We start from the raw sequence: 27,211 nt of genomic DNA, 5'->3' as shown, positions 1-27,211 counted from the left end.
ATTTTTAAAAATGTCTTGTCGCATAGTTTTTCCAGTTCCTGGTGGTCCATTTAATCCAGCTGACAGTACAGAGCTTTGTGGAATACGGTTCCTATAATCAGCTTCTTCTTGTACACTACGGCTACGGATGACCCCTGAATCACTGAGCCGTTATTGACGTAAACCCGCGTCACTATCGGGTGATCTGAGTGAATGTTCTGTATACGGATCACCTGCAAAATCAATAGAGCTTCCATTATTTCTCCATTGTATTGTAAATGCAGCATAGACACCAAGGACCTCATTTATAAGTGTAAAGAATGTATTAGAGCTCTTCCACACAAATGCCAAAAATGCCATGTTTTTAGGTATTAAGCTATTTTTTTTTTCTTTTAACAATTGAAATGCAGCCCATTGTTTTTAATGGGGCCGTACACACAGACGCGGAAACTTGCGCTGCACATAGATCAGTGAAAAAAAAATACAAAAATTTGCATTTCTGATCAGTATTTTATGCATGTACGTAGGGGTGCAACGGATCAAAAAACTCACGGATCGGATCGATCCTCGGATCAGGAGTCACGGATCGGATCATTTTCGGATCAGCAAAAAAAAAAAGACAAATCTTGCTACAACCACCGGAGTTTTAGGCCGCGTAAACGCGATCGGTCAAAACCAAATGTATATATATATATTTAAATATATATATATATACACACATACATTTTATAGTTGCTTTATGGCATTTGGCAACCATTTCACACATAAAACTACATCTTTGATACCTGTTGTGTGTGTGTGTGTGTGTGTGTGTATGTATATATATATATATATATATATATATATATATATATATATATATATATATAATACTAAGTTTTATCTCATGGGTCTTTTTTTTAGCTTTGTGTTCAGTCATTGTCAGAACTGGACATAACATGCAGTAGTAAAAAATCTTGCTGTAAAAACATCATGATTGTACTTTTAACAAACTTTTTACTTTTACAAACAGCCTCACCTGCTTCCTCTTTAATCCACCCCTGTGAATTGCTATTGTGCTCTTTTTTGTTTCCCACCTCTCACACCAGTGCTTCACTGATAGCATTCCCTCTCCAAGTGTGCTTGCCAGAGTCTTCAGGTCAGCAAAAAAATAATAATCTCCCCCCACTGTAATATCCACAGACACCCCCCCCCCACTGTAATATCCACAGACACCCCCCCCCACTGTAATATCCACAGACACCCCCCCACTGTAATATCCACAGACACCCCCCCCACTGTAATATCCACAGACACCCCCCCCCCACTGTAATATCCACAGACACCCCCCCCACTGTAATATCCACAGACACCCCCCCTCACTGTAATATCCACAGACACCCCCCCCCCACTGTAATATCCACAGACACCCCCCCCACTGTAATATCCACAGACATCTCCCCCCCCACTGTAATATCCACAGACACCCCCCACTGTAATATCCACAGACACCCCCCACTGTAATATCCACAGACACCCCCCCTCACTGTAATATCCACAGACACCCCCCCCCCCCACTGTAATATCCACAGACACCCCCCCCCACTGTAATATCCACAGACACCCCCCCCACTGTAATATCCACAGACACCCCCCCCACTGTAATATCCACAGACATCTCCCCCCCCCACTGTAATATCCACAGACATCTCCCCACTGTAATACTATCCACAGACATCTCCCCCACTGTAATAATATCCACAGACATCTCCCCCACTGTAATATCCACAGACATCTCCCCCACTGTAATATCCACAGACATCTCCCCCACTGTAATAATATCCACAGACATCTCCCCCACTGTAATAATATCCACATCATCTCCCCCACTGCTGTAGTATTATCCACGTCATCTCCCCCACTGTAATATATCCACCATTGCCCCCACTCACTGTAACATCCACCATTGCCAAAACTCACTGTAACATCCAGTCACCCACCATTGCCCCCACTCATCACTGTAACACCCACCATTGACCCCATTCATCACTGTAACGCCCACCATTGCCCCCACTCAACACTGTAACACCCACCATTGACCCCATTCATCACTGTAACGCCCACCATTGCCCCCACTCAACACTGTAATATCCAGTCCAACATTGCCCCCATGCAACACTGTAATAGCCAACCTAACATTGCCCCCACTAATCACTGTAATAGCCAGTCCAACATTGCCAAAACTCACTGTACTTGGCGCGCTCTTGCAGAATAGCCGGCTAGAAGATCCACGAGCAGATGAGGGAGGGGTGATGACGTCAACGCGCACCTAGGCAGCCGCCGCCGTGTGTACCAAGATGGCCGACCGCTCCGGAGCTAGGCCGAACCTGCGGCCTTTCCTAAGGCCGAGGCAGCGGTGCGCTCCGCAGATCGCGTTCTGTGCCGATCCGAACAGGTCGACCCGTTCGGATCACGGATCAGTCACGATCCGTTGCACCACTAATACGCACGTATTGTACAGCTCATCCTTGCGTTTTTCCGCAGGAACTTTCTGCCAGTAATATTTAACGTTCATACATCCGTACCGTGTGCAAGAACCCTTAAATATAGACGCAGTCACATTCTTTGTGTCAGTGTTTTGGAATAATTGAATGCTGTTGGGCAAAGCGGAGAGATAGAGGTTTAATAAAGGTTATCCTTGCTCTGGGCACAAAGTATGAATTTAGGTTTTGGATTGTGTGATGGAATGAGACATATGAATACCTTCTGTTCTAAAAAAGGCAATACTATGCTCAGAGCTTTTTTTCTCAGAAAATAGGTGCAGGAACTCAACCACGACCCGTTCAGATTTCAAAAACAGTAGAAGGGTCTTAAAGGGGCATTAAATACCAGGATTGCATTACATACAGTGTGCAGAGTTCAGGGGGGTTACACACAGAGTACAGAGCTGTTGCTTGTAAACACAGAAACCAGACTTCTGTGTTTACAAGTGATTGTGGTGAGCAGGCACCAAAGGGTCTGATCCAGAGGTGGTGGAACTGAGTTCCCCCAAGTTCCCCCTGAAAAAAAGCCTTGACTATGCTACTAAATGATTTGGTTGAAGGGGTTTTTGATTCCTTTAGTCCCTTCTCACCAAAACCTCACCAAAAAATGTGGTTATACTGTGACTGGGTCCCAAGTCCTACTCCATAGAAGCCATGGTTTACATACAATGCATTGATGATGGCCAAAAAAAACTGAAACAGCTGTATGCAGATTGGAATAAATGGCTCTAAAATTAAGGGGTTGTAAAGGTACATTTTTTTTCCCTTAAATATCTTCCTTTACCTTAGTGCAGTCCTCCTTCACTTACCTCATCCTTCCATTTTGCTTTTAAATGTCCTTATTTCTTCTGAGAAATCCTCACTTCCTGTTCTTCTGTCTGTAACTCCACACAGTAATGCGAGGCTTTCTCCCTGGTGTGGAGTGTCGTGCTCGCCCCCTCCCTTGGAATACAGGAGAGTCAGGACGCCCACTAAGGCCCCATACACACGGGAGGATTTATCCGCGGATACGGTCCAGCGGACCGTTTCCACGGATAAATCCTCTCGAGGATTTCCGCGGATTTCTATGCAATGGAGTGTACACACCATCGCATTGAAATCCGCGCCGAAATCCTCTGGCGATGACGTGTCGCGCCGTCGCCGCGATTATGACGCGGCGACGTGCGCGACGCTGTCATATAAGGAATTCCACGCATGCGTCGAATCATTACGACGCATGCGGGGGATCCCTTCGGACGGATGGATCCGGTGAGTCTATACAGACCAGCGGATCCATCCGTTGGGATGGATTCCAGCAGATAGATTTGTTTGGCATGTCAGCAAATATTCGATCTGCTGGAATCCATCCCAGGGGAGAAATATCAGCGGAAACAGATCCGCTGGAGTGTACACACCATAGGATCTATCCGCTGAAACCCATTCGCTGGGATTTTTCAGCGGATGGATTCTATCGTGTGTATGGGGCCTTACACACAGCTCCTTTCTCTATCTGCAACTTAGAGAGCGTCCTGACTCCAAGGGAGGGGGGCGAGCACGACACTCCACACCAGGGAGAAAGCCTTGCATTACTGTGTGGAGTTACAGACAGAATAACAGGAAGTGAGGATTTCTCAGAAGAAATAAGGACATTTAAAAGCAAAATGGAAGAATGAGGTAAGTGAAGGAGGACTGCACTAAGGGAAAGGACGCTATTTAGGGAAAAAAATTGTACCTTTACAACCCCTTCTATTTGCACTACAATAGGTTTTGGAAGTGCACTTGGCTGTTGGGGTGTAATTAATAATTTGAATAACTCCACTGTCTTGAAATGGGAAATAATTCTCGTACTTTTGGGATACCTGATGGAGTTACGAAGGCTTCACTATGCTACACACTTGGGGTTTTTTACGAAATGCAAATCCACTTCGCACAACAAAGTGCCCCCTGGGGACGTGTCATCAAGCCACCCTGGACTCAGAGAGGAATGCTACATGGAACAGTACAGCCATAACATAATGGGGGTTATTTACAAAAGGCAAAGTGCACTTGGAAGTGCAGTCGCTGTAAATCTGAGGGGAAGATCTGAAATGAGGGGAAGCTCTGCTGATTTTATTATCCAATCATGTGCAAGCTAAAATGCTGGTTTTTATTTTCCTTGCGTGTCCCCCTCGGATCTACAGCGACTGTACTTCCAAGTGCACTTTCAGTGCAATTTCAAGTGCACTTTGCACTTGTAGGGCTAGATTCACATAGATCAGCGGATCTTTAGATCCGCGTGATCTATGTGATTTAAGATCAGCTGCCGCAAGTTTGAGAGGCAAGTGGGTAATTCACAAAACACTTACCTCCAAACTTGCGGCGGCGGATCGTAAATCCCCCGGCGGAATTAAAATTCCGCGGCTAGGGGGAGTGTACTATTTAAATCAGGTGCGTCCCCGCGCCGATTTAAATGCGCATGCGCCATCCGTGAATTTTCCCGGCGTGCATTGCTCCCACTGACGTCGCTAGGACGTCAGTGGTTTCGGCGTGAGCGTAACTTGCGACGAGCGGGTTTGAGAATCGGCGTACGCAAACGACGTAAAAAAAAAAAATTGACGCGGGAACGACGGCTATACTTAACATTGGCTGCGCCTCATAGAAGCAGGGGTAAGTATACGCCGGGAAAACCACTACGTAAACGTCGTAACAACACTGCGTCGGGCCCGCGTACGTTCGTGAATTGGCGTATCTCGCTGATTTACATATTTCTCAGCGTAAATCAGCGAGAACGCCCCCAGCGGACATTTTTAAATTGCAGTTAAGATCCGACGGTGTAACACAGTTACACCTGTCGGATCTTAGGCATATCTATGCGTAACTGATTCTATGAATCAGGCGCATAGATACGACTGGCCTAACTCAGAGATACGACGGCGTATCAGGAGATACACCATCGTATCTCTCTGTGAATCTGGCCCGTAGTTTGCACTTGTAGTGCAAAGTGGATTTGCTTTTTGAAAATAACCCCCAATGCTCATATCTGCAGCTTTTAGGACACAAAAAGAATGCAGAGGTTGCTCCAAGAGAGTTGAAGAAGGGTTGTTGAACCAGGAATTGGATTTAAAGCAGGAGTTCACCCTAAAAAAAAAATTTAAGATTAGATTGAGGCTCATTTTGTGAAGGGGAATCGGGTAGTTTTTAAAAACGAAGCAGTACTTACCGTTTTAGAGAGCGATCTTCCGGGTATGGTCTACAGGACTGGGCGTTCCTTCATGATTGACAGTCTTCCGACGGTCGCATCTATCGCGTCACGAGTAGCCGAAAGAAGCCGAACGTCGGTGCGGCTCTATACGGCGCCTGCGCACCGACGTTCGGCTACTTTCGGAAAATCGTGACGCGATGGATGCGACCGTCGGAAGTCCGTCGGAAGACTGTCAATCCAGAAGGAACGCCCAGTCCCGCAGCCCATACCCGGAAGCGGCGGAGAAGATGTACCGTATTTATTGTCGTATACTGCGCACTATTTTGCCCTGATAATCAGGGCAAAATCGTGGGTGCGCGGTATACGCCGATACCCGCTTTCCCACGCTGAATTTGGAATACTGCGCCGGCATATACCGAGCGCAGTACACTCGTGTATCTTCGGGCAGTTTTGGCGCCTCTCGCGCTGAAGTCCTGGACGTACAGGACGTCAGCGCGAGAGTAGCCGAGCCTGTCCGACGATACACGAGTGTACTGCGCTCGGTATATGTCGGCGCAGTATTCAAACTCGGCGCGGAAAGGACGCCGCAGAAGGACGCCGGACCCGACGAAGAGGACAGCCGAAGCCGCAGACGGACGCCGGACCCGACAAGGCTGCCGATGGACGCCGCGGAAGACACCAAAACTGTAAGTACAAAAAACATTTTTTCACAGGAATTCGGGGCAAGTTTAGGGGTGCACGCTATACGCGGGAGCGCGCTATAGCCCGATAAATACGGTATCTCTAAAACGGTAAGTACGGCTTTGATTTAAAAAAAACTACCCGATTCCCCTTGACAAAATGAGCCTCAATCTAATCTTAAAAATTTTCATTTCCGGGTGAACCTCCACTTTAACTAAGATTTTGGTGCATGAAAAGGGATTAAATGCTTTAATATACTATAACTTATACACTAACCTCTGAACCAGGGGGATCTTCATCCTTGTAATCAAATATTTTATATAAATTTGGATGTGCTCCTGTCCAGATATCCCCTGTAACTGGATCCACAAAAAGGTTATCCGCGGAAGTATCTACGTCAACTGCCTGGTTGAAAAACAAGGAAATATAATAGCGCATTTTATATCCATGAATACATATACATAGAGATGATACAAGAGAGGGAGGCAAAGAGAGAAAGCAAAAAAGATAGAGAGCGAGAGTAGAAAAGAAAGAGAGAGCAAAAAAGAGGAGGAGAAAGTGAGTGTCCACAGTCTGGGAATCAAACCAGGGTGGCACAGAGAGATCTACAAGCCTAGAGTAGACCATACCCGTGGGATGACCAGGGAGTCCTAAAGGATGTGGCACCTCAATATGGTGCCAGAAGTACCCAGCAGCCTTTCCAGAGACATTCCACTCTCATCCAGGACAGCACTTCTATAGAAGAGGAAACTCCACACTCAACTTGTAGAAGAGGAGCCAACATAGGAAATAGCTGCACAATCTATTATGCCGCGTACACGCGAGAAAAATGCAATTTCTTAAATTGGTCATTAAAAACGATTGTGTGTGGGCTCCAATTATATTAAATGTGAACGCAGGCTAAATGTCTCTGTTACATTGGTGGTCAGTGTAAATCTTCTCATTACATTGGTGCTTGGTGTAGAATCCTTTCATTCCCACTAGTGGCCAGTGTAAAGGTCCCCCTTACATTGGTGGTCAGTGTAAATGCCTCCTTATATCGGTGGTCACTGTGAATGCTTCTATTACATTAGTGGTCAGTGTAAACCCCTATTACATTAGAGGTCAGTTTAAACCCCTATTACATTACATTGGTAGCCAGTGTTGAAACTCCTCTTTTTAGTAGTCTGTAAAAAAATCTGCATTGTCATTGATCACATCCTCCCCTCCATCCAGCACTACCACCGATCCCAGAAGTCCTAGGATCCCTAGGAGTTTTCTGTCTATTAATGGGTTCCCTCATCTCCCCAGTCCATTGTGTGCAGGCAGTGAGGATATGATGTGCTGTAACCTCTAGCAACCAATCAGTAAGCAGTAATGATGTGCAGTAACCTCTAGCAACCAATCAGTGAGCTGTATTGATGTACAGTAATCTCTAGCAACCAATCAACAAGCAGAAATCATGTGCTGTAACCTCTAGCAACTAATCAGAGAGCCGTAATGTGTGCTGTAACCTCTAGCAACCAGTCAGTGAGTGGTAATGATGCACTGTAACCTCTGGCAACCAATCACACTCGCTCCCTGATCTGATTCAGTGAACAGATTTTGAGTCTATAGAAAAAGGTGTATGAAAAACGGCCTGCACTACACCACTCAGCGCCAGATGGGCTTCACTGTACTCAGTAGTATGAAAACCAATATAAACCTCACTTCGCAGTGTATGAGAGTAATTCTAAGCAGCTATTTAAAAAATACAAAATGTAAACAATAGTATAAAAGAAAACAGTCCAATTACTGCCTTGATCGGATAGTATAACAGCGCTAATATAAAAAATTAGTACGTGTAGTGTGTGGCCAACACCACATCAGAGTCTTTATGTGCAGTGATGATAGAGGAAACAGTTCAAAACATCATAGGTGGTCATCAACGGTTGTTACAGTGTGCACCTTCCACCAAACTTCTGAATTTCACCACGTGAAGCACACTCCCCCAGGGGGTTAAACTCACCAGAATGCTCTAATGAATCAGCCTTAAGAGAAATGTTCCTCAACCAGTAAGTGCTGTGTCCTCACCAACACAGGAGGTCAAATGATGTATAGGCTCCAAAAAAAACATCATAAACACAAAAAAATGCACATAGCATAATCCTGTTTATTAAACAAACTCCCAATACACAAAGAACCCACTCAATCACACCACAATCACTTCCTGGTATGGAGCCGGCTGGCAGTGGAGCGCACACATCACTTCCTACAGGACAGGCAAAACAAACAATTGCTTGGGGCCCCCAACTTCCCCTTCCCAGGCTGTAGTTTGGCCAAGCTCCTCTTCCTTCCTCCTGGAGTCCTGTCAGTCCGGGAAGTGCCCACTGAGTGCTCAATTCCTTTCAGTCCGGCCGGGAACACAGGAAACTAAATCTCCTATACCACGGGGTACCCGGCCCGGGTACTATCTGATAGGGGACTGGGGACCCATAATGATAACACTGGACTGATAGGAGGAAGAGGAGCTCAGCCACGCTACAGCGGGTGCCTACAGGGAAGAAGGGGAGGTGAGACTAGAAAAACATAGGGACTAGGGAGGGGTTGAGGAGTAAGAACATGGGTGAAAAAATTAGTGTAGCGCTAACCTAGGCTTTGCGTGCGGGGGGGGTGCTTGGGGGCCCCCATTTTGCTTGGGGCCACCAAATTCCTTCAAATGGCCCTGCCGAGAGTAACCGGGAGCAACCGGGAGCAAACTAGCGTTACAGAGATCTATAGCCTGTTCACATGGTATGGAAAGAACAGAATTAAATGAGTCCAAGCATGAGGTCCACACTAGGTGCTCGACGGAACCACATTCTGTTACTAGAAGTGAGGTAACAGAGGTACACTGGACTGGTGGAGTTGGCGCTGGCTCAGCACGTCTCTCCTAATGCAAACATACAAGTACAGTGTGCAGTGACATGGGAGAAGTCCCTTTTCAGAGGAGCTCTGCGATTTAAAACTGCACATAGTGAGGCCCAGTTCTAAGTCGAGAGGACTGCCCTAAATAGATGTTTCACATGGCCGTAGTCCGGTCCTGCTCATTGATGAGTGTGCTCCGAGTGAGAGTTACCTCACATGCATGGGCAGTAGACCTCGCTCACCTGCAGCCCTGTGATGCAAGTGAAATAAAATGAATATTTTATTCTATGCTATTTTGTGTTAAGCTAATTCTTTTATTAGAACCACTGAAATGTTTTCTCTTCTTATATTCTTTTAATTTATTTTATATTCTTATATTGTTTTTATATTCATTATCTATATATGCATGTGTGAAAAATATATATTACAGTAGTGTTTGTTTTCCTTAAAGGGTCACTAAAGGGAAAACATTTATTTTGCTGAAATTACTGTTTACAGGGTATAGAGACATAAAAGTTAACTGATTCCTTTTAAATATGATTAAAAATAGATTAAATTCAATCATATAATGTGCCTCTAGTTTCACTTTCATTTTTAAACTGGTTCCATGTTTCTGTGAAGTAAAGAGACCCACAGAACAAAAACAAACAAATCCAGGGCAGTGTTTTGTTTTTAAAATGAATCTGATTGGTTCTGAGGAGTTTTAGACACACAGCTTGGACCACAGTGAAAAGCTGCCATGAGATTTTTCATAAGGAGCCAGACAAACAGGAAGTGTGGAGATCACAGCAGAATTACAGCAACTTCAAAGCAAAAACGAACAATGAGGACATGAAACCAGTACTGCAGTAAGGTAAAGGAAGCTATTTAGCTAAAAAAAAAAAAAAATTCCTTTAGTGATCCTTTAAGAGTTTATATCAGATATGATGTTTTAAAAGTTATAACTCAGCATTGAAAAAGAGACAAAGAAGAGCTGTTCAGCTGCCTTCCCCCCCCCCCTTGTTCCTCATGTTCCAAAACCCCCCTCCTTGTCATTTCACTGAAGGAACCATATATGGCTAAACCCTTGCAGAGCTGACCAAGAACCCCTGTACAAAGGACATTACACAAGGCTGCATGAGCCCCATACCATAAATGGTCTTACAAGGAGAATGTGTGCAGTGTGCAAAGATCAGACGTTACAGGGGGCGTGTATTAAAGGACAGAATTATATGAAACTGGCCAATGTGAATGCATATGTTTCGTGATGTCATGTTGTTCATAAAGCTATAGGAAATACAGGGTTTGGTCTCTTTCTGGCTGAACGCTGAAAGGTGAGGATGTCGATTTTTTATTCTGGTCTACTTGTTTCACTATTACGATTTGGGTCAAACGGCAGAAATGGGGTCTGCCCTGAGGTTGTATCAGGGGTCATCATTATCAGCCCACTCTCCCATTTACAGATGAAGAGAGGGACAAAGCCTTCAGGAGAACCAATTAGGATATTGTACAATTGAGATAAAAGGTGTGATATATATAAAGTCTTCCGACACAAATCTTCAAAAAAAGGTAGCACGTACAACTGAAAAAAAAAGTGCGATATATACTAGGTAGTGTGTCTAAAGAGTCTACCATGGGATAGCCCACACATAGAATTTGAATTTAATAGAAAGAGAGAGACAGAGAATAAGTGGGAAAGAGACAAAGAAAGAAAGACCAATATTACCACTGCTACTAAAACTGCTAAAAAAAAACATTAATAAATTAACTGATTAAAATTAATATCTAAAACGCAATTACCTTTACCAAAGTTAGGGACCAGTCTGCATGTTTCTCATAGACATTGACTGTGTGACCAGTGAGGTCAACAGCATAGATAAACCTTAAAAAAAAAATAAAAAAAAATTGTGAACAAACGCCAATTATTATTAGAAATTAATAAGAGATGACATACTTTTTGTCATTTGATATGGCGATTCCATTGGCACTGTAAAGTCCCGATGCCACTTCTCGGACATCCCCGGGACTGTAATAGACCACATTTGTCAACTTTAATCCAAGGAAGCCCTCTAGAAATTTCATATGCGCACTCTTAGAATAATGATCATTAGTGGCGTAAAAGCTCTCCGGTCCAACAGCAACAATTTCATTCACACTGTGAGAAAAATAAAATAAAAACTTTTCTCACATAAATGGATAAAATACTTTTCTAAGATGCAGTACTAAAAGTAAAGGACTCGCGCCAAGCAAGCACCATAAGGTGTCTGTTATCACCTTTGTTAGCAAGCAGCTGCTTCACTATGCACCTCTCTGATATTGATTTCACTTTGCTTTAGGCCTGATTCACACGTATGCCATTTTAGTGCTTTTTGCATTTTGCAGATTTGCACTACAGAACGTGTTCTATAGGAAACCATGTTAAATGGACTGTAGTTCAAATCTGCAAAATGCAAAAACACTCAGGCCCCGTACACACGAGAGGATTATCCGCTTGAAACGGTCCTCCGGACCGTTCCCGCGGATAAATCCTCTGGCGGATTTTGATCTGATGGTTGTACTAACCATCAGATCGAAATCCGCGCGGAATCCATCCGCGGTGACGTGTCACGCCGTCGCCGCGATGATGACGCGGCGATGTGCGCAACGCTGTAAGATAAAGACTTCCACGCATGCGTTGAATCATTACGACGCATGCGAGGGATGGGGATCGGACGGATTGATCCGGTGAGTCTGTACAGACCACCGGATACATCCGCTGGACAGGATTCCAGCGGATAGATTTCTTAGCATGCTAAGAAATTTTTATCCGCTGGAAATCCATCGGCCCGAAAAATATCCGCGGATAAATATCCGCTGGGCCGTACACACCACAGGATCTATCCGCTGGAACAGATCTGCGGATAAATCCCAGCGGATAGATCCGGTGGTGTGTACGAGGCCTAAAACTGCATAGGTGTGAATCCAGCCTCAGGTGCTGAACTTGTTTGACTTCATAGCCATTTCTTGCCCACCCACTGCCTTCTAGTCCTGGCCACTAAGAACTCTCAGAACAGATATGCATCACCAGGAAAGGTGCATAAATATTACACTTGGAGTTCCTATTTTTTCTGGCTCTCGAATATGGGAGTTGGTACGCTGAAGGTTACAACTAAGTTTCCAGTAGCTGAGTCAGTCTGCCTCCTGCCTCCCACCACCTACTGCACTGGAACTCACCACATCAACAGTATTGATTTCCTATGATCATCGGCTCCATCTAGTGGCCATGAGTTACTTTTCCTGATATACCTCAATCAGAAACATGCTCCATTATGGCCACTAGATAGAGCTGAAAATCATAGGAAAGTACTGTATTAAACAAAATGTGGTCAGAAATCATCAAGGCTGGGCAAATACTTGTGCCATTCATCCAGCATTTTTTCAAATAGACCCCTTGGAGAATTGAGTGATACACATTGCTGGATTTAATGATTATTCAAGATTGCGTAGAGATAGAGACTACTGCTTCATGTTCTATTTTGAGTAACATTTAAAGTAGAGTTCCACCCAAAAGTGTAACTTCAGCTTTAAGCACTCCTCGCACCCTCACATGCCACATTTGGCATGTCATTTTGGGGGGGGGGGGGTGTTCCCTCTTTTTAGTGGGACTTCCTGTCCCACTTCCTGCTTCCTTTCTTCGGCCGCCTAGGCGACTCCTCCTCTCGCCCTAGGCGGCCCCCCCTGCCAGCGATCTTCTGGGACAAAACTCCGGTCCCAGAAGATCATCTGGCCAATAGGAGAGCGCAGCACGACTCACGCATGCACAGTGCGTGCCCGGCCGTGAAGCCATAAGCTGTCACGGTTGGGAGCCCACAGTTATTATGACAGCACAGAGGAGAGGAGGGGGAGAGGAGTGAGCCTCTAGGCGGTCGCATCGCTGGACCGTGGGGCAGGTAAGTGTTGGTTTATTAAAAGTCTGCAGCTATGCTTTTTGTAGCTGCTGACTTTTAATAAACGAAAAAACTGTGGAACTCTGCTTTAAGCATTTTTAAAGGACCGCTCACCTTTGGCATTGGCATTAGCAGCCATTCTCAACCAAGGTTCCGTGGAATCCTAGAGTTGCTCTAAATTTTGCTTGGGGTTCCTTGAGCTGTGGCTGATTGAGCTCCCATTTGATGATGCCTACACAGTTTTGGAGTCAAAATCACTTGCATGACATGAAACATCTTGGGTCTGAAGTTCTTTTTAGTCTGAAAGGGGGCATTCTTTCCACTGATCACCAATGTTATGGGCATTTTTCCTACTGACCACCAATGAAATGATTTTAGCAGTGGTTCCCTGAGACCTGCAAATTCTTTTAAAGGTTGCTCTGGGATAAAAATGTACAGAAAGGCTGAGATATTATGATAAAACCTAGTATTAAAACACGTGGCAAGATGGCTTATACAGTACAAACAAAAAGCAAAATAAATATAAATATTCTTAGTAGGCCCTCTTTATGTTTTTTCATATGGTCTTGCTCAAAATGTTGATGTGGTACCTGTGCAATAATGGATGTTTAATGGTCTTCAGGTGTAGGAGAGATTTCTTCTTCTCATCAAATTTAAATATTTCAATAAAGCTTTTGTGGTCAGGGTGATTCACGACAAAAAGGTAGACCGTGCCGTCTAAAAGAAAGAGTCAGAGGTCAGATACGTTTTTTTCTGAACAACCTATACATATATATTATGAATAACAAAAAGTACGAAAGATGGTTGTATAAAACACCATTACATCATCCAGATAGATGAGGATACTGTGACAGACCTAACCAAGATGGGGGCTTCTGGAGAGGACTGGGAGCAAGCCTCATACCCACTGACTATGGCCCAGGGAGAGAGCAGATCATTCTCTAATGATGGACATTGAGAACGTGGTTTAGATTACTTTAGCTGAGACAGTAATGTTTATCCACAATATCTCCCAGGAAATATATAAAGGTTATTCTTGGTTTGTTTGATTCTGAACTATACGTGTTAAATGAAAGAGCTGGTCACATTGGCCTAGAACTGTGTCTAAAGGGGTTCTGTGTTTATACTTATGTTAACCACTTAAGGACCGGACCAATATGCTGCTAAATGACCCAAGGGGTTTTTACAATTCGGCACTGCGTCGCTTTAACAGACAATTGCGCAGTCGTGCGACGTGGCTCCCAAACAAAATTGGCGTCCTTTTTCCCCCACAAATAGAGCTTTCTTTTGGTGGTATTTGATCACCTCTGCGGTTTTTATTTTTTGCGCTATAAACAAAAATAGAGCGACAATTTTGAAAAAAATGCAATATTTTTTACTTTTTGCTATAATAAATATCCCCCAAAAACATATATATAAAAAATGTATTTTCCTCAGTTTAGGCCGATACGTATTCTTCTACCTATTTTTGGTAAAAAAAATCGCAATAAGCGTTTATCGATTGGTTTGCGCAAAATTGATAGCGTTTACAAAATAGGGGATAGTTTTATTATTTTTTTTTTTTTTTTACTACTAATGGCGGCGATCACCGATTTTTTTCGTGACTGCTACATTATGGCGGACACTTCGGACAATTTTGACACATTTTTGGGACCATTGTCATTTTCACAGCAAAAAATGCATTTAAATTGCATTGTTTATTGTGAAAATGACAGTTGCAGTTTGGGAGTTAACCACAGGGGGCGCTGTAGGAGTTAGGGTTCACCTAGTGTGTGTTTACAACTGTAGGGGGGTGTGGCTGTAGGTCTGACGTCATCGATCGAGTCTCCCTATAAAAGGGATCACTCGATCGATGCAGCCGCCACAGTGAAGCACGGGGAAGCCGTGTTTACATACGGCTCTCCCCATTCTTCAGCTCCGGGGAGCGATCACGAGGGGGCGGCTAGAAACGAATAGCAGCACCATCGTCCCGGATCGCTCCTGAAGCCACGGGAACCGCCGCATGTACGGGGGGGGTCCCGATCGGACCCCCGACCCACGTCTAGGCAGGGACGTACAGGTACGCCAATGTGCCTGTCCGTGCCATTCTGCCGACGTAAATGTACATGCGGCGGTCCGAAAGTGGTTAATGTGTATTGTACTCTGTAGCTTGGTGACAGCAAGTCTGACCTGGAATGGAATCTCTGAATAGTCTGGGAGTCATCTAGGTGGCTAACTTCAACAAACTCTTAAGAGCCGGTTCACACTGGGGCGATTCGTCAGACGACTCAACCGCCTGACAAGTCGCGTCCCATTCTATTCAATAGAACCGTTCTAATAGGAGCGACGCAAGTCGCTCCGACTTAGAAAAAGGTTCTTGTGCAACTTCGGGGGCGACTCGGGGTGACTTGCATTGACTTCTATACAGAAGTCATTTTGCAAGTCGCCTCTGAAGTCGTCTTCAGGACGCCTTGCCGAGTCGCCCCCGAAGTCGTGCCGCCGCAGTGTGAACCGGCTCTAATGATCCTCTATGGTTGTATTAGCCAGCCACTGTGTGATGTTTTGGGTAAATATTTGGGTCATTGTTAATGGTGTGAGTGACCTCCTTCTCAAGTGTATAAATCCCTGTATTCTTGTTCAAATAAACATTCCATGATCCAATTTGTAACTGAGCTAGTCTCGCCTGTTTTTTTGGTTACGACATGTGGCTGTAATATCTGATATCTGAAGGTCCGGACTGGAGGAAGCAGTGTACTGACGGAAGCACTCAAAGGGAGTGCGATGGGGTTCCGTGACAGTTATTATCTGGGTTCATGTACCCAAGGCAATGTTCCATCATCCTCCGGAATATGGCAGACATAACACCATGTAATTAATGAAAATAGTCTTTGGCCAGTCTGCCTTGGCAACAGTGATCTGTCAATACCTGTCAAGATCAAGTGTGGAAAATATTTGGCCTGTCCTAGGAGAGAAAGGGATTTTATTAATCAGTGGAAGAGAATATGTATCTTCTTCAGCACTAGGTGCTCTTCTTCACCAATACATGGTTCAGACTCCCCATGTACACTCTGTGCCCACTTCTGCCATGTTCTTTTCCTCTCGTTTCAGGCCTGGTAATTTATTGTTTCACCCATTTGGTGGCCTCTGATGATGTCATTGATGAAGTAGGTGTGTTCATTAATCTCACACCTGGCTCCATTCCCATCCTCTTACAGAAGCCAGGTATGTGCTGGGACTGTACTCTGTACTTTGCATGCAGTCTACAGTTCAAAAAAAATCACTAGCAGGTGAAAGCAAAATGTTTTTTGTCAGGAGAGACTTAGGCCGCGTACACACGGTCGGTCCATCCGATGAGAACGGTTCCGACCGTCGCATACTGCGCGTCACGAGTTGCCGAACGTCGGTGCGAAGGCGCCGTATAGAGCCGACTCGCAGTCCGGCTTCTTTCGGCAACTCGTGGTGCGCTGTATGCGACGATCGGAAGCCTGTCAATCAATTAGGAACGCCCAGTCCCGCAGAAGACATACCCGGAAGCGGCGGTGAAAATACGGTAGGTACGGGGATAAAATAAAAAAAAACAGCCGATTGTCATTAGGACAATTCGGCTGAATGCAATGTTAAAAAAAATTTTTGGGGTGAACCCCCGCTTTAAAGAAAAAGTACATAAGGTACATAAGTATTTAAAGAAACACAAAATAAAAAAGTAGATAATTTGTTTAATTGCAAATTTTGCCTAAGCAGCCTAATGAGCAAAATTTAGGGTTTCCTCTACAACAAAACTACTTCTGATGAATACCTAAACATCCAATTCACCAGACTGCGTAGAGGGAGTAAAGGGAGAATATAATTTGGTTGTAGTTTCTTACCTGTCTCATCAATGTACACACTGAGCCCATGAGGATTAAATGAAGATGCATCAACACCTTCACTGAGCTGTAGTGGTTCAGGGTGAAGGACGTCATCATTCATATCTACCAACAATATTTCTCCGGGTCTGTCTGGTGCAAAACTCTTTACATTAGGGTATTTCAGGCCCTTCAAAGAGATATAACCTATTAGGACATACCTGGAAAATGACTACTAATTGCATTAGCTGGGGCAGCTTTCATTCAGAAAAAGGGAACATTGTACTTACAGAGCTGATGAATGCCAGTCCATTAGGAAGAAGATGAATATCTTCTGAGCCATACTCTGTATAAAAAAGTAATAATCATAATTATTAACAATGTCACCCATCATACAAGGGCTGTCATTTCTGGCCTATTGCTATAAACAATTGCCTGTTTCTGGCTTTGAGATAAATTAGGCCTCGTACACACGATAGGTTAACCAGAGGACAACGGTCTGATGGACCGTTTTCATCGGTGTGTGGGCCCCATAGGTTATTTAACCATCGGTTAAAAAAAAGCCAACTTGCTTTTAATTTAACCGATGGATTCCTAACCGATGGGAAAAAAATAATCATTAGTAGGCACGACCATCGGTTAAAAATCCACGCATGCTCAGAATCAAGTCAACGCATGCTTGGAAGCATTGAACTTCATTTTTTTCAGCACGTCGTTGTGTTTTACGTCACCGCGTTCTGACACGATAGGTTTTTTAACCGATGGTGTGTAGGTGCGACGGACCATCAGTCAGCTTCATCGGTTAACCAATGAAAATGGTCCATCGGTCCGTTCTCATCAGATGGACTGATCGTGTGTACGTGGCTTTACGGTGGCTTATAAAGCCACTGGATCACCTTGAAAGCCAGAGAACAAGAAGTACCTCCAGAGAAGTCAATAATGGTACCCTCAATACTTATTTTCTTCCTAAAATGCCTAATTACCGTATTTATCGGCGTATACCACGCACTTTTTTGCACAGAAAATCAGGGCAAAATCGTGGGTGCGCGGTATACGCCGATACCCGCTTTCCCGCGCCGAGTTTGAATACTGCGCCGACATATACCGAGCGCAGTACACTCGGGTATAGTCGGGCAGTCTCGGCTCCTTCCGCGCTCATGTCCTGGACGTACAGGACGTCAGCGCGAGAGTTGCCGAGCCTGCCCGACAATACACGAGTGTACTGCGCTCTGTATATGTCGGCGCAGTATTCAAACTCGGCGCGGGAAACGAGCGGAGAGGACGCCGCAGAAGGACGCCGGACCCGACGAAGAGGACACCCGAAGCCGCAGACGGACGCCGGACCCGACGAGGCCGGCGATGGACGCCGCACAAGACACCAAAACTGTAAGTACAAAAAAACTTTTTTTCCACAGGAATCCGCTGCAACTTTAGGGGTGCGCGCTATACGCAGGAGCGCGCTATACCCCAATAAATACGGTATACCAAATTAAATGTACACTCCTGTCAAAATCAAACGATGTACAACCAGATCATTTAACTGATCTTCTAACTAAAGCTTGCGAAGAACTAAAATCCAGGATTAACCAAATGTCCAAATTCCGTAATAAATCTAGAACCTGATGAAAAAGGATTTGTGCTTAACCCTCAAAGCATGTTGGTTGTCAACTCTAGTTGGACTCCTTCATTGTAAGGAATCAAAATTCATATCTGAGATCTCTATGGTTTGGTGCTCTCTTCCCTTTATACATGTTGACTCTGCCAAAGACATTGTTGGGGCTCCACCAAAGGAACCCAAATGGAAATTCATAAATTATTGCATACATACCAATTCCTTTTACAAGCTGACAGTTGGGAAGATCAACAGGTTCTACCTCCTTGAGGAAGCCAGATCTTTGACTGCAAAAATTAAATAAACTCATAATCAGCATAAGCTTCTCAGACATAAATGTATTCTATTGCAAACATAAAAGTGTGCATAGTACTGTGTGTGCAGGGTTTATGTATTTTGGTTTGCTGCAGTATCTTGGGCTCTACTGTACAATGGGTTGGGGGGCTATTGACAATAAAATGCCACCTTACACTACACGTAGAACAGTTGCCTGTTGGCGTACATATCTACAACGCACATGTGTGAATAGGCCCTCACTCTTAACTATGTAGTGTGAGGCAGGGGTTGACAAATTTGCTTGGAATCTAGGAGCCAGCTAAAAAAGTTAGGAGCCAGAAAACGCGCCCCGTCCCGACGAGCTTGCGCGCAGAAGCGAACACATACGTGAGCAGCGCCCGCATATGTAAACGGTGTTCAAACCACACATGTGAGGTATCGCCGCGATTGGTAGAGCGAGAGCAATAATTCTAGCCCTAGACCTCCTCTGTAACTCAAAACATGTAACCTGTAGAATTTTTTAAACGTCGCCTATGGAGATTTTAAAGGGTAAAAGTTTGTCGCCATTCCACGAGCGGACGTAATTTTGAAGCGTGACATGTTGGGTATCAATTTACTCGGGGGTAACATTATCTTTCATAATATTAAAAAAAATGGGGATAACTTTACTGTTGTCTTGTTTTTTAATTAAAAAAAGTGTAATTTTTTCCCAAAAAAGTGCGCTTGTAAGACCGCTGCGCAAATACGGCGTGACAGAAAGTATTGCAACGATCGCCATTTTATTCTCTAGGGTGTTAGGATAAAAAAATATATAATGTTTGGGGGTTCTAATTAGAGGGAAGAAGATGGCAGTGAAAATACTGAAAAATAGTGAAAAATGACATTAGAATTGCTGTTTAACTTGTAATGCTTAACTTGTAATACCAACGGCTCACCACCAGATGCCCCCCTTCCAAGCCAAGTCGCCAGGACCCTATTTATAGTCGCCATGGCGACCTGGTGACCGGGATTTGTCGAGCCCTGGTGTGAGGGGCTGCCCGAGCAGCCATTTTAATTAGCAGATTGACCTTTATACTACATGGATGATGGTATGGTACATTTAAAGGAGGAGTGACCATCTTTACATGATGAGCTATATGATGTTTCTATTGAGCCAAAGGTTTAGATTGACTATAGACAGGCTGATGGACTAGATACTCGGGCAGTATGGGGGTCTCATAGGGGGGCGATAAAGTGAGATTCTAACAATAACCTTCACCCTGTGTTTGAAGAGACGTCTGCTTGGCTTGCCTATGGCCATAATGAATAAGCTTTTATTTCAATAACAGGTACGCTTTAGACAAGGGTACATTTTTCGAAAAAAAAAACTTTGCTCACCTTTTATATTTAAAGCTGGGTTTCAAAAATGTGTGACATTAATAAGTCAACTGACTTCAATGCAATAATAATAAAAAAAAAAACTTGGACAAAAACTTAAATTCTGACTTATTCTGCAATGTTTCAGTAAACTTTATGCAGGACCCGATTAACAACGACCTCTAGGTTTGGCAAAAATATATGTTTGAATTTCAAAATATCTAAAACCCTAAATGCTCTCTCCACTTTAAAGGACATTGGCTTCAACTAGCATTTCACAAGAGTCAGGCTGCCTACTTTGAGTCCTTAACCCACCTTTCAATCCAATGGGCACTAAGGGCCAGATCCACAGCCCCGCAGCGCAACGTAATTTAACAGATTTAAGTTACACTGCCGCAAATTTCCTAAGTTAGGTATCGATCCACAACACACTTACCTGGAAATTTGTGGCGGTGTAACTCAAATCCGTCCGGCGCAAGGCGTTCCTAATCTAATGGGGCGAGTCCCATTTAAATTACAAAAAGATACTTGGTGGGCACACCCTAAAAATGCTATACATCTAAGCTGGTGCTGCTATAAGACCAAATACAGTACAAAACAGATTATAGCGCACACATGCAAAAATGACATTTATCCTGCAAGGCTAGTTAAAAACACCTGAACATATTCAAAAATACGGGGGTTTGGTCACACTATATAGTCATATAGTGCTAAGCCCACTTACTGCGACAAAGTACCCCGAATTAGTGGGTCCTACCCTAGTAATAGAATGAAAGAACCTGGGTCTCAACCATGGGAGATATACTCCTCTATGTGGGAGAACTGAAGGGTTTCTTCCTATACACTGGTGGCCACTAATGTGAGGTAATGAAGAGGGGGAGGGGTGCTCCATTTAAATTAGGCGCGCTCCCGCGCCGGACGTACTGCGCATGCTTGTGATGCAAATTTCCCGACGTGCTTTGCGCGACGTGACGTCATTTTTTGATCGGCGCGTAGCGTATTTCTGTATTCCCGTACAGCTTACGCAATCGACGTAAAATTTCAAAATTTGACGCGGGAAGGACGGCCATACTTTACACAGCAGTACGCCTGCTGTGTAAAAGTAGGGCTGCTTTACAAAAGTGTAACTAAGCGACGGGAAACTAACGTAGCGGCGACGTAGCGAACGCGAAAAAGCTTTGAGGATCGGCGTAGCTCCTCATTAGCATACCCGACGCGTAATTTCGACGATGAATGCCCCCAGCGGCGGTCGCGGTACTGCATCTTAAGATCCAGCAGTGTAAAACTATTACACCTGCCGGATCTTCTGTCTATCTCTTGGAAACTGATTCTGTGGATCAGTTCCAAAGATAGAAACAGGGATAAGCAGGCGGAACAGCAGATCCGCCTGCGTATCTCTTTTGAGGATCTGGCCCTAAATATGGGTCTCAATGGGAATGCTAGCTGTAGTTTTAATTATGTTTCTATGGCTTTAGCTATTTTTAACCACTTGCGTACTGGGCACTTTCACCCCCTTCCTGCCCAGGCCGATTTTCAGCTTTCAGTGCTGTCGCCCTTTGAATGTCAATTGCGTGGTCATGCAACACTGCACACAAATTTTATTTTTTATAATTTTTTTGAGACAGATAGAGCTTTCCTATGGTGCCATTTAATCACCACTGGGGTTTATATTTTTTGCCAAACAAACAAAAAAAAAAGACACATTTTTTGTTGTGAAATTTTGAAAAAAGTAATTTTTCTTCTTCACTGATTTGCAGGGATGAGGCTGCACCGATGGACACTGAGGGCCAGATTCTTAAAGATTTACGACGGCGTCCGAATTTGCGCCGGCGTATATTTAATTGTATTCTGGAAACCAGATACGCTTAAATTTAGCCAAGATACGAGCGGCGTAAGTCTCCTACGCCGTCGTATCTTGGGTGCATATTTACGCTGGCCGCTAGGTGGCGTTTCCGTTGATTTCTGCGTTGAATATGCAAATGAGCTAGATACGCAGATTCCCGAACGTACGTGCGCTCGTCGCATTTCGTTACGCCATTTACGTAAGACATACGCCGGCGTAACGATAAAGCAGGTCTCTAGGTGGCGCAGCCCATGCAAAGTATGGACGTCGGAACAAGCGTATCTTTTTACGTAGTTTGCGTAAGTCGTACGCGAATAGGGCTGTGCGTAAGTTACGTTCACGTCGTAGGCAGTGTTGGACGTATCTTAGGCATTCTATCCGACACATGCGCATTGGGATACGTCCACGGACGGCGCAATGCGCCGTTCGTTCAAAACGTCAATCACGTCGGGTCACGATTCATTAGCATAAAACACACCCACCTCTTCATAATTTGAATTAGGTGCGCTTACGCCGGCACATTTACGATATGCCGCCGTAACTTAGGACGCAAGTGCTTTGTGAATACAGCACTTGCCTCTCTAAGTTGCGGCGCGTAGCGTAAATACGATACGCTACGCCCGCCCACACTTGCGTCGCCCTACGTGAATCTAGGCCTGATAGTCTGCATTGATGGGCACTGATAGGCTGCATTAATGGGCACTGATGAGGCTGCATTGATGAAGAGGCACTGATGAGGCTGCACTGATAAGGCAACATTGATGGGCACTAATAGGTGGCACTGATGGGCACCGATGGGCTGCATTGATGGGCACTGATGAGGCTACACTTTTGGGTACATATGAGGCTGCACTGATAAGGCAACATTGATGAGCACTAATAGGTGGCACTGATGGGCTGCATTGATGGGCACTGATGAGGCTTCACTTATGGGTACATATGAGGCTACACTGATGGGCACTGATGAGGCTACACTGATAAAGCTGCACTAATGAAGGGCACTGATAAAGAGGCACTGATAAGGTGGCATTGATGGGCACTAATATGCTGCGCTGATGGACACTGATATGCAGCAATAATGGGGCTACACTGATGATCAGTGCCCTGATTATTAGTGTAAATGCCCCTGTCATCACAGGAAAGCTGGTTAATGTTTTTTTTTTTCCTCAGACACTGACAACACTGAGGTAAGGAAATGCCAATAAGCAGCGTTTGTGTACACGTGATCAGCTGTGATTGGACACAACTGGTCGCATGGTATGGAGCCTACATCATCGGCTCTTTACCACGATCGGTGATGCGCTGACATCCTCCCAAAATAGTAATACAAATGCCATAATTCTATCGCTTATTTTGTAGATGTTATAACTTTTGCACAAACCAATCAATATACGCTTATTGCGTTTTTTTATTTTTTTCTGTCAAAAATATGTAGAAGAATACATATCGGCCTAAACTGAGGAAAAAAATATGTTTTTTTTAAAAAAAATCTGGGGTATTTATTATAGCAGAAAGTAAAATATATTGTGTTTTTTTCAAAATTGTCGCAGTTCTTTTGTTTATAGCGCAAAAAATAAAAAAAACTGTAGATGCGATCAAATACCACCAAAAGAAAGCTTTCATTGTGGGAAAAAAAGGACGCACATTTTGCTTTGCAGTGGCAAATTGCAAAAAAGTGCTCTGGTCAGGAAGGGGTTAAAATCTTCCAGGGGGTGAATCGGTTAAGGGCTTTAAATGGCACTTTGGGGTATCAAGCTTTTTCCAGTTATTTTTTACCTGTTCTTGTGCCAAAAATGGGCTATGATTGGCCTTATTTTTGAAAAAAAAAAAATTGTAATTGTTTTAATACAAGAAAAAAGTGGAGAAAAGTAATATATATTAAAAAAAAAAAGCAACAGTAAACAAACAATGACAAAACACTCACTAAAAAAAAAAAATACTCAAATACAGAGAATACTAAATAAACATTTCCCCTAAAAACACACCCTGCAAATACAGAAAGTGCTTACACAGATCAGGTAACACATGGCTATTATTATTGATTTGTTTACTTTGTGGAGAGTTTTTGTACTTTTGTTCATCTAAAATCTTATTTTCTTTTGTTTTTTTATTAAGTATGACTGATGGCAGATATTTTTTTCAGTCGTTATATATGTTTATTATTTTGATTTTAAATGAGTTGTGCATATACACACAAGGGGAATAGGAAGTAAGGACGACTAGCGTTATATCAAAGGTAAACTATCAGGAAATTTTTTCTACTTTCAGCTGGAGGAATTTAGTTATAAGAGTATTATTGTATATTGCTATGGAATATGCGGTTTTTAAAGTGGAGTTCCACCCATTTTTTTATGTTTGTCTGTGCTGCATGCTCTAATCTCATAGTGTTCAGAATGGACAATTTTTATTTAATTTGTTGCTTGTAAATACCTTTATTTTGTAGTCCTTCATTACTTCCTCCTCCTTATTTCCCTAGGCTATTTGCAAGGGTTTCTGGGATAGGCATCATGTTTCCCAGTAGTCCTTGCAAACCTGACTGAAACCTATGAGCATGTGCGACATATGCAAAGCTGAAATCCAGGAAGTCATACAGTCTGGCTTCATGATGCCCACACTTAAGATGGCCACGGTCTATTTCTAGATTATAAACTATTTGAATGCTGTAACAACCTAACAAAACGGACCTTAGTTTACAGACTAACTTTACTAGAATACATTAAGCTTGTGCACTGAGCATGTGCGACATATGCAAAGCTGAAATCCAGGAAGTCATACAGTCTGGCTTCATGATGCCCACACTTAAGATGGCCATGGTCTTTTTCTAGATTATAAACTATTTGAATGCTGTAACAACCTAACAAAACGGACCTTAGTTTACAGACTAACTTTACTAGAATACATTAAGCTTGTGTATTACAGGGGTATTTATATTTAAAAAGTGAAATTGTGGGTGGAACTCCCCTTTAAGGTTTATTTTGGGGTTTATACTTTTTTAGTTTTATACATTTATTATACTATTTTATACAGTTATACACATTTCTATGCGTTTATAGAAGTTCATTACAGTAAAACCTTGGATTGCGAGCATAATTCGTTCCAGAAACATGCTTGTAATCCAAAGCACTTGTATATCAAAGCATTTTTTTTAAAGGGTATAAAAGAGAAGAGAGGCACCTCTAAGTGTAGCAATAAGTTTCTAAATGTTGTACGTTCATTAAATGTAACCATATTGCTACACTTAGAGGCTCCTCTCTCCTTTTTTATACTCAATTGTGACATGACGCTACCCTTATATCAAGACACCGCTTATATATCAAGGGAAAATGTATTAAAACATTTTGCTTGTCTAACAAAACGCTCTCAAACCAAGGTTTTACTGTATACGTTTTTTTATACCTTTATACATTTTTCTAAATGTATACATTTTGGGTTTATAAGTGCGCCATAAACGAAAAATAACCACAAACCAAAAAAATAATGCGTCATTAGGTCATGGTCAGGTTCTGAAAAATAATAATATTAAAAACAGTGGCCCGGATTCAGAGAGCAATTGCGCCTGCGTAACCATAGTTACGCAGCGCAATTGCTTACTTGCGCCGGCGTAACGAATGCTCCTGATTCAGGAACCTCGTTACGCCGACTGCAGCTTAAGATATGCGTGGTATAAGGCTCTTATGCCCGCATATCTTAGGCTGCATTCTTGCAATGGCCGCTAGGTGGCGTTCCCGTTGTGCTCAGCGTATAGTATGCAAATTGCAAACTAACGCCGATTCACAACGTTACGCGATCCCTGCGTACGCAGTTTACGTCGTTTGCGTACAGCGGTTTTCGCGTAAGGCTGCCCCTGCTATTAGAAGGGGCAGCCAATGTTACGTATACCCGTCGTTCCCGCGTCGCGAAATTTGAACTTTACGTAGTTTGCGTAAGTGATTCGTGAATGGCGATGGACGCCTATCACGTTCACTTTGAAGCAAATGACGTCCTTGCGACGTCATTTGCCGCAATGCACGTCGGGAAAGTTTCCAGACGTAGCATGTGCTCTACGCTCGGCGCGGGAACGCGCCTAATTTAAATGTTTCCCGCCCCCTACGAGATCATTTACATTAGGCGCCCTTGCGCAGGGCATTTTGCTGGAGCGCCCACGCAATTTACGGAAGCTACTGCTCCGTGAATCGCGCGTAGCGCAGATAATTTGCGGGGGCGCAGGGCAAAAACTCTGCCCTGCGCCTCCGTAACAACTGCGCAAAGCTACCTGAATCTGGGCCAGTATCTACTACAGCAAGGTCTCATTCTAGCTGGTAAATTTTGTAAGTGATGGAATTTGTAGTTTCTTGCCGTGTGAAAGTCTATAGGCTGCCTAAGTAGGGATACGTAATATGCAACAAAGTGTCTCTATACAGAGTAAATGTTACCTTTGTTATTATAGAAAAGCATTCTCCTCCACCATACAGAAGGGAAAGAATGCGACTTACCTGAACTGGTATTGACGTTCCCCCAGAAATCCCAGGATCACCCCGAGAAGGGTTATTTTCACCATGATCCCTATGCCAGTGCTGTAATAGGAGAGATCTTGCCTGGACTGAGCTTTATGAGAGCTGTGACAGTTATTGAGGGTGGTGCCTTGGTGACAGTCCAGGAGGCTGTGACCAGGGCCGATCCTAGGGTCACAGGCGCCTGGGTGCAGAAATATTTCTGGCGCCCCCACATGGGTGTGGTCATTTTACTAACTCCTCCCCTTTACAAATGTTTCTATGGCAATGACTCAACCACAGAGATGCTCCCCCACAAAGTCATTACCCTGGGATCCTTACATGATCTCTTAACAATAAACAAAATACAGGAAGAAAAGCAAAGTACTTGGGACCTGGAGGGGAGGGCTCTCTGATGGACACAGAGAGGGCTTCTGTTAGAGAGTCTGTTAGAAAGACCCCCAGACATACTACAGACATGTTACAGGAGATGATCAGAGACTGCAGACATAGAACAGGAGATGGTCAGAGACTGCAGACATGCTACAAGAGATGATCAGAGACTGCAGACATGATACAGGAGATGGTCAGAGACTGCAGACATGGTACAGGAGACAGTCAGAGACTGCAGACATGGTACAGGAGATGATCAGAGACTGCAGACATGGTACAGGAGATGGTCAGAGACTGCAGACATGGTACAAGAGATGATCAGAGAC

At 43.8% G+C, this 27,211-nt stretch overlaps 1 protein-coding gene across 1 annotated transcript; it reads right to left on the bottom strand.

Annotated features, from left to right (window-relative positions):
* Nucleotides 1-26,671, bottom strand: LOC120939892 (serum paraoxonase/arylesterase 2-like). The gene is made up of 9 exons (XM_040352308.1): nt 26,496-26,671; nt 18,765-18,835; nt 17,227-17,282; nt 16,958-17,126; nt 13,703-13,829; nt 11,141-11,341; nt 10,987-11,068; nt 6,619-6,747; nt 1-212 (listed from the first exon to the last, which is right to left on the bottom strand). The coding sequence occupies exons 1-9, from the start codon at nt 26,558-26,560 to the stop codon at nt 51-53; spliced, it is 1,062 nt and encodes a 353-aa protein (XP_040208242.1). The 5' UTR covers nt 26,561-26,671; the 3' UTR covers nt 1-50.
* Nucleotides 26,672-27,211: the final 540 nt, after the last annotated feature.

This window comes from Rana temporaria, chromosome 5, assembly GCF_905171775.1.
Source record: "Rana temporaria chromosome 5, aRanTem1.1, whole genome shotgun sequence".
Classification (NCBI taxonomy): domain Eukaryota; kingdom Metazoa; phylum Chordata; class Amphibia; order Anura; family Ranidae; genus Rana; species Rana temporaria.
The sequence above is the reverse complement of the archived record's forward strand: the minus strand, read 5'-3'. Positions and strand labels throughout refer to the sequence as shown.

Bases quoted from the DNA above. Each gene is read 5' to 3' on its own strand.
- LOC120939892 (XM_040352308.1), bottom strand. From the start codon at position 26,560: ATGGTGAAAATAACCCTTCTCGGGGTGATCCTGGGATTTCTGGGGGAA. The intron at 17,127-17,226 runs GTAAGTACAATG...ATCTCTTTGAAG, and splicing joins GACTGGCATTCATCAGCTCT to GGCCTGAAATACCCTAATGT. The intron at 213-6,618 runs GTTAGTGTATAA...TTGATTTTGCAG, and splicing joins AAGATCCCCCTGGTTCAGAG to GTGATCCGTATACAGAACAT.